Here is a 7379-nt window from a genome sequence, read left to right on the forward strand (position 1 = left end):
GGTGAAGTAAACAAAAAAACTCAGTTAACCAAAAAAAAAAGCCCAACGCTAAAACCCCAAGTAAAACAAACATTGCTTTTAGCAACAATTCACCACCTCCAAGAAAAACAGCTCTTAATAGATACAAAATACGCTTGACCTTAAAAATGTCTTTTCTTTTTTTCTAACCCACTGATGGAATTAAACAAAACAAAAAAAATAAAATATCAAAACGGGCCGTGCCAGGGCTGAGTATTTTCTTTTGAATTCCGCGATGATTCTCCTCTCCTCCCTTTCCCTTCCCTTTCCAAAGGACACTGTGAAGGGATTTTTTTTTTTTTTTTTTTTTTTTTGCTGAGGGAACCAATTTTTGGAGGAGTGTGGAGAAAAAATAGAAATCCCCGAGCGGGCACTGCGTGATCCCCGGCCGTGGGCTGAGAGTATTTTCTGTTGCAAAGAAGGGGGAAAAAGAAACACACACACCCCCAAAAAAACCCACCAACCTCACATCAGCTTTGATTTGCTTCACGTTTCCAAAACAGAGCGGGACTTCAGAGAGCCCGTCGGGCTTTGATGCCAAAGTGGGGTGGAAATCACATCAGAAATAGTCAAAAGAGCCAGTTACAAAGGCACTGGTTTGCAAGAAAAGTTAAACTGGGATATGATTTCCTCTGCAGAGGAGAGAGACATTCCCTCCGCATTCTTCCCCGCATTCCACTCCGGAGCTCGGGAGAGATCAAATTGTCCATCTGTACCCTATTGCTAAACGCTCCTGGATCCTATTTCTTGTGCCCGTAAAGCTTTTACAGGCCTGCTACCTTTAGGCTATCGGAGTCAGGGTTATTATCCAGCAAACAACTCACTTTTTTTCTTTTTTTTTTTTTTTCCTTTTAATATACGTGCAGCAGTTTCAAATAACTTCCTCTCAAAGCCTCCTGTTTTCTTTTAGCAAACAGAATTTCCTGGTCTTTTTAAAGTTGGTGTTTTCTTCCTGTCTCTTAAGTAGACAGAAAACATTACATTGCTATTAATATAGTTATTTGGAATAGCTGCTCCCAATTTCGCCGGGATTGACTCGGATCGAAAAGGAGTGTTTATGCTGCGTGACATCATTATTTCTCTCTGCGTGTGATTATTATTAGTTTAATCCAACGCGTTTATGGAGGAAAAGGGAGAAATTAGATCTGTTCTTCCCTCGGGTTTTTGGCACACGGGGGGCGGGGGGGGGAGAGAAGAGGCGGTGGGAGCGGGGCCGGGGGCGGCCGGGGCGAGCTCTGCCGGGCGGCGGGAGCCCCTTCCCTGCCCCGGAGCTGCGCGGTTCGGCCCAAATAATCCCTTGCTTGGGAAGAACCCACCGCGTTTGGCAGCGGGGCGGGGGGGCGCCCCTCCGCCGCCCCGGGGGTTTGATGGCGTTTTAGCTTCGTCCCTTAAAAACTCATCGCGAAACCACCGCTGGACCCCGGCACGTAGACGGACAAGGAAAACTATCCCTCCCCGGCCTTCCCCCCAGCCGAAGCCGTGCACACACTCGCTCGCACCCCCCCAACACCCCACCCCCCCCCCCCCTCAAAAAGCTCCCGCACCCCTCGGACCCCGCACGGCTCCTCCGGGCATCCATGCACCGCTTCCCCCCCTCGGCCCGGGGAACCCCGGCTCGGGCGGCCCCGGGGCTCGTCGGGACGGAGGGTCCCATTCCCCCCCCCCCCTCCCCCCCACAGGGCACCCCGGCCTGGCCCCCTCCCCTCCCCCGCCCCCCCTGCAGCTCTCATCTGTTGCGTGTAAACCTTTCCTCCGGGCCGTCCGCTGTCCTTAGAGATCGTCCAAGCTATAGCCCCGAAATTTGAGGCTGGGGGGCACGGGGATGGCGTTACCCCCCAGGTGCCAGCTCCACAGCGGGTGGGTTTTGGAGAGGGCCCAGGAGTTTTTGACCCCCAGGGAGGAGGCAGGACACAGGTCCCCATCTTCCCCCACGACCAGGGAGGGAATACAGGGGAAGTTGCCCATGAGGCTGAAGGAATTCCGAGGCGGGGTTGGCCCGGCGCTGCCGAGGCGTTTGCAATGAGTGTTTCCCTTTTTGGCATTCCTCCTCGGAGTCTTTTGTGGCCTCCCTTTAGAGGAGCTCTGTTGCCTTTCTGCCTCAGCGCCTCTGGCAAGGCGTCTGCGCTTGGCATTCCTTTCCGAGCCATTGCCTTTCAAAGCTTTGTTTGACAAGGTGCTGGGGCTCTCTGCTCTTTTGGAGCCGGGGGGTTTGAGCTCTGCGGTTTTACAGGGCTCCGTCCTCCCTCCGTGCCGCAAACTTTTCCCGTCCAGGTTGAACCCTTTGGCGTAACACCACAGCTTGGATTGCCGGATCAGCCGGTCGAAGTGCTCCCGCCGGGGCTCCCCGGGCTCCCCGGGGGGGGTCGGGCCGAGGCTGCCCGCCAGCTCCTGAGCCGGGGGCTGCGGGGCTGAGCCCGGGGCCGGCTCTTGGGAAGGCGCTCGCCCGGCTAAAGCTCCGCTTTGCCTCTCTGCCTGGTCACTGGGGCCTAACGAGGCTCTATTGTTCGAGGCATCTTTGTGCAAATCCTTCCCTTTGGCGCAGGGCTCCGCGTCCCCAAAGCCTCCCTCTTTTTGTGGCGGATCCCCCCCAGGGGTGCTGCTCGGGGAGGGAGGGGGGGAGGAGGAGGAGGAGGAGGAGAAGGAGGAGGAGGAGGAGGAGGAGGAAGGGGAGGCCTCCTGCTTTGCGTACAGCTCCGGCAGCGGCTGGGCCCCCGAGCCCAGGGCTGGCACCGGGCTCAAACTTTCCAAAGTTGATGCTCGCAAAGTCCTGGCCCAGAGCTGCTGCGAGAGGAAGAGGAGGTTGGGGTCGGGGCGCAGGGCTTTGCCCACGCTCGGGGGGGGGTGTTCGGCGAGGCGCTCCTCGCCGAGGGGTTCCCGGGGGGGCTGCGGCTGGAAGCGGGGCAGAGCCGCCTGCCTGTACCGGGTGCTCTGCACCGAGTCCCCGCTGCACAGCGAGCTGCTCTCCGACTCCGAGGAGCTGCCTTCCTCGCTGCTGCACGAGGTGTCCCCTTCCTCCTCCTCCTCCTCCTCTTCCTCCTCTTCCTCCGACGAGTCGCTGGAGGTGGCGGGGCTGGACGCACCGAAGTCCAGGCTGGAGTCCGAGTCGCTGGAGTAGCCGGCGGAGGTTCCCTGCCGCTTGGAGCCGGGAAAGCCGGAGGAGCGGCCTTTCCTGGGGGCCGAGGGCCCCTTCTCCACCGGGAAGAGCCCCTTGGCGCAGCAGGGACCCCGCTTGCGCCGGCCCGGCTGGGCGAGCGCGGCCGCTTGCGCGGCGGGATGCGCGGCGGCGGGATGCAGCAGCGCCAGGTCGCGGGGGTACCCGCTCAGGACACCGCTGAAAAGTCCCCCCCGAGCCGTCAAACCGCAAGCCCTCCGACCCCGGGGGGGTTTCTCGAAGGCGGGGAAGGCCCTGTGGAAGGGCTGCGGGAGCAGCGCGGCCGGCGCCGAGCGCGGCTTGGGGAAGGCGGGGGGCAGCTTGGGGCGGGCGGGGGCCTCGGGGGCGCAGCAGCCGCCGGCTCTGCAGGGCGGCAGGAGCTGGGGCCGGGGGCAGGGGAAGAGCTCCCCCGGGTCCGGCAGCAGCAGCTGCTCCCTCCTCTTGCTTTTCCTTTTCCTCTTCCTCCTCCGGGGGCTGAGGCTCTTGCAGGAGGTGCAGAGAGCCTCCAGGTCCGCCTTGGAGATGAGGGAGCATTTTACCGCGCGGGTGGGCACCGAGTTGATGGCTTTGAGGGTCCGGAGCTCTTTGAGATCGCAGCGTCGGCTCTTGATCTTTAAGGTTTCCATCTTCTTGCTGATGGTGGTCCTGGGGATATCCTTAAACAGGTCGCTGAGGACCTGGGCCAAAGCAAACATCTGGGTGCCATTGATCTGTAAGTATCCCAAGTTTATCCCTTCGATTTCTTGATAGCCAGCATGAAAATCCCCCGGCCTGGCTTCCCCATTGTAATCCATGGTGGCTGGAACAATTCCGAAGGTCCCTTCGCAGGTCAGGAACATTTTGCAAGGAGCATTTACTTTGTCTCTTTCAAAGGGGGCATTGAAAATAAGGACATATTTGTTTCCACTCCCTGATCACACACATCCCTACCCCTCCGGAGAGGTGGGGGAGGGGGCAGGGGAGGAAAAAAAAAAAAAAAAAAGGAAAAAAAAAAAAAAGCCAAAGCAGTCGATCTCTCTTTCAAACGCTCCAGTCAATGGTTCGCAACATCTTCCAAACACCCAGTTCCTCCGCCTGTACCGGGGCTCGATTCCTCGTCTTCCCCCTCCCCAGCAAAAAAAAAAAAAAAAAAAAAAAAAAAAAGAAAAATAAAGAAGTCAAACATCTTGCATCGTCCAGGCTCCCCCCGCCCCCCCGGCCAGCTCCCACCCCGCGGCCGCGCAGCCCACCTTCCACTTCAAAAATAATCTCTTGGGGGGGGGCGGTGGAGGAATCAACAAGCACGGACACACACACACCCCCCCCCTTCTGCTATGCAAAGCCACTGAGATGCTTAAGCAAACAAAGCTCCCCACAAGGGGGTGGGGGGAGAAAAAATGGTAGCGGGGGGGGGAAGGGGGGCGCTGGGAGGCGGGGGAGCCCCGGGGCTCCGTGCGGCTCCCACCTTCCCCGGGCTCCGCACTCGCGGCCCCGCCGCCGCGGACGGTATATTCTAGGGAACACCCCACCGAGCCGTCCCCGCCACCCGCCAGCTGATTGGGCACGCCAGGCCTGTGATGTCATAAAACCCCAACATTTCACACGCACACCCCCGCGTAAAAACCTCATAAACCCCTGGGCGGACCGCGCAGCACCGCGCAGCGCGGCTCCCGGGCGTGCCCGCCGCTCCACCGCCCCGACACCCGGGCGCACACAATAGAAGCAGCCTCGGGGTTGGGGGTTTTTTCCTTTAAAAAAAAAATTAAAAAAATAAAAAAAAATTACAAATTACGCTGTCTTTTCGAGGTAGTGGTAGCGCGGGTGCCTCCGCTTTGTTTCCGCGGTTTAGTTGGGGTTTTTTGGGGGTGGGTTTGTTTTTTTTTTTTTTTTCACGTAGGGTTGTTCCCAAATCTGCCCGGATTCCTCTGGGGTGGGTGGGTGTACGTATATATTTAATAAAGCGTGAAAGATATTACTCAAAGCGAGTTGTTCAAAACGATTGACTCCGCGACAATCCATCCTTCAACCCGGAGCGGAATGCTTATTAATTGCCAATTACTGTATTTATTAGCTGGAATGAGCACGGGCTGGAGCGCGGTATCAGCAATAACATCGGTAATATGCAAATAAAAGCAATGCAAAGATATTTATATTCCTTTTTACTCACACACGTTCTTTATTCACTTCGCATCTTTTTTTCTTCCAAACTCTTTCTTTAAAGAAAAAAAAAAAGAAAGAAAAAAAAAAAAAAAAAAAGGAAATTCTTTTGCACGCCTTTGCGCTGTTTAACTTTATTTCAAACTTTTAAGTCTCAAGATTTCTTCGGCATTTTGTAGCTCGTTCCTGCCTTACAAACCAGGCGATGTTTTCCCCAAAGCAGGGCTGCAGATTTCTGTCTCCAAGGGGGGAAAGGGCGGAAAAAAAGAGGAAAAAAAAAAAAAGAAAAGAAAAAAAAAGCCCCAGCCCCTTACCCAGCCCGGAGCTCCATTGTCCCGTCCCCTCTATTTCTTTATAAACCTGAAGCTACTTGAGCGAAGTGAGTGGAGCCGCGGAGGCTGGACCGAGGGATTTTAACTCTCTGCTCAGGAGGCTAATTTTGGGGAAACAGTTACCTCGGAAACCTTTCTGGGGGAAGGGAAGCTGCAGCTCTGCAGCGCATGCTGTTCCCTTTCAAGCTTCGTCTGTCTCCCACATGAAAAGTTGCTTTTAGTCTTCCTCTGCTTTTTTTTTTTTTTTTTTTGTGGTTCAAATGGCAAAATCTGAGTAATTTGATAATAATAATTTGTTAAACTATATGTACAATCAACCACAAATGATCCCGATTTAGAAACAATCCCAGAGGAGGAGGAGGAGGAAGCGCATTCCTGAGTATGCGTGTAAAAAAAAAAAAAAAAAAAAAAATCCAAAAAAAAACCCCTCCAACATCGCCTTTAATTTGGGAGCGGTGATCACCTGATTTGCTTTTACCTCTTCGCCGCCTGACGGGAGGGGAGCCTCCCGATGCCAACCTCCGTTCTGCCGGGGGAGAAACCACTGCCAGGGTTTTCCCCCTGCCCAGCACCCATGGGCGCACACCCCCCCCCTCCGCAAACCCTTGGCCTCGCTGCGGGAAGAAAAGCCCCCGTTTTCCAGATCTGGCTGCATGAAACCACCACATTTCACCCTCGTTTTCCACAGGCAAGAGTTTCCTGTGAGTAAAGGTCTGCCGGCCAACACAAACACCAAATTCCTCTTTGTTTGGGCAGAGGGGAGGGGGAAGAGTTTTGCATCGCGATGGACGGAAAAGTGGCCGGGTTGGGGATCCTGAGGCTTGTGGCAGTGGCTGGCGGCGTGGCTGGCTGCGAGGGACCACAAAATGTCCTGCCTGCAGCCAGCCCGGAGCTTCCCTTCGCAAATAGAAGGGTGATCCTGGGTGTTTTTCTTTCCACATAAAGCCAGAGCCATTTTACCTATAGGCTGAGCTTCGCTCCGTGCCAGACTGGAGGAGGGGAGCGTGGGGTGGAGGGAAGGAGCTGGCAGGGAATATCCCTGTCCGATGGGGCTGAGGCAGCCGCGGGGGTTGGGGGGGGGTTGGGGGGGGGGGGGGGGGCGGGCTTGTAAAGTAAATACAAGTTGGAGCAGCGCAATAAACTCTTCCCGATCGGTTGTGGGGCTTTAGAGAGGACCCGGAGCCCCCTGATTGCCGGCCAGGAGGAAACAGAAGCCGCGCACAGGCGAATGTATGGATACGTCATTTCCCAGTAAACCTCTGTCAATAGGAACACAAATAGACAATATTTTGGCTATGGGTAAAGTTCAGTATGGAATAGGCGTGTGTGTGCGTTGACGTCTCTATAGGGACACAGGCAGCTCGACGTGGGACGCGGGGACACTTCACAAATGCACGTAGATGTGGACACCCAGGGGTGCGCAGGGCCAGGGCGGTGGTTCACAAGCAAACGGGTTCCAGTCGCCCCACGAGTGCTCTGGTCCCTGCCGTGGGCGGCCTTGGTGCTAACGCCCAGCGCTGAGCATCGTGTCCCTCGCTACAGCACAAAACCCACCCTCCCACCCCCCCACCCCGGTTATTAGCGCATGGAGGAGCCGGTCGTTATGAGGTGTGCGGGGGCTTTGACACTTCTCAGGGCGGCTGCAGGCCCGGTGTGGAAATGGCCACGGAATGGGGTGCTCCGTGGGTCCCACGCGAGGGCTGAGCGGGTGGGGAGCCGGGGGGGGTGGGGTGGGGGGTGGG

At 56.3% G+C, this 7379-nt stretch overlaps 1 protein-coding gene across 1 annotated transcript; it reads right to left on the minus strand.

The window, feature by feature from the left end:
* Positions 1 to 1788: 1788 nt before the first annotated feature.
* Positions 1789 to 4008, minus strand: LOC104351746 (SKI/DACH domain-containing protein 1-like). Its single transcript, XM_009957916.2, has one exon. It carries the CDS (start codon positions 4006 to 4008, stop codon positions 1789 to 1791), a length of 2220 nt encoding a protein of 739 aa, XP_009956218.2.
* Between the last annotated feature and the right edge of the window lie 3371 nt (positions 4009 to 7379).

The sequence above is a fragment of the Leptosomus discolor genome, chromosome 25 (assembly GCF_034619465.1).
Source record: "Leptosomus discolor isolate bLepDis1 chromosome 25, bLepDis1.hap2, whole genome shotgun sequence".
Lineage (NCBI taxonomy): Eukaryota > Metazoa > Chordata > Aves > Leptosomiformes > Leptosomidae > Leptosomus > Leptosomus discolor.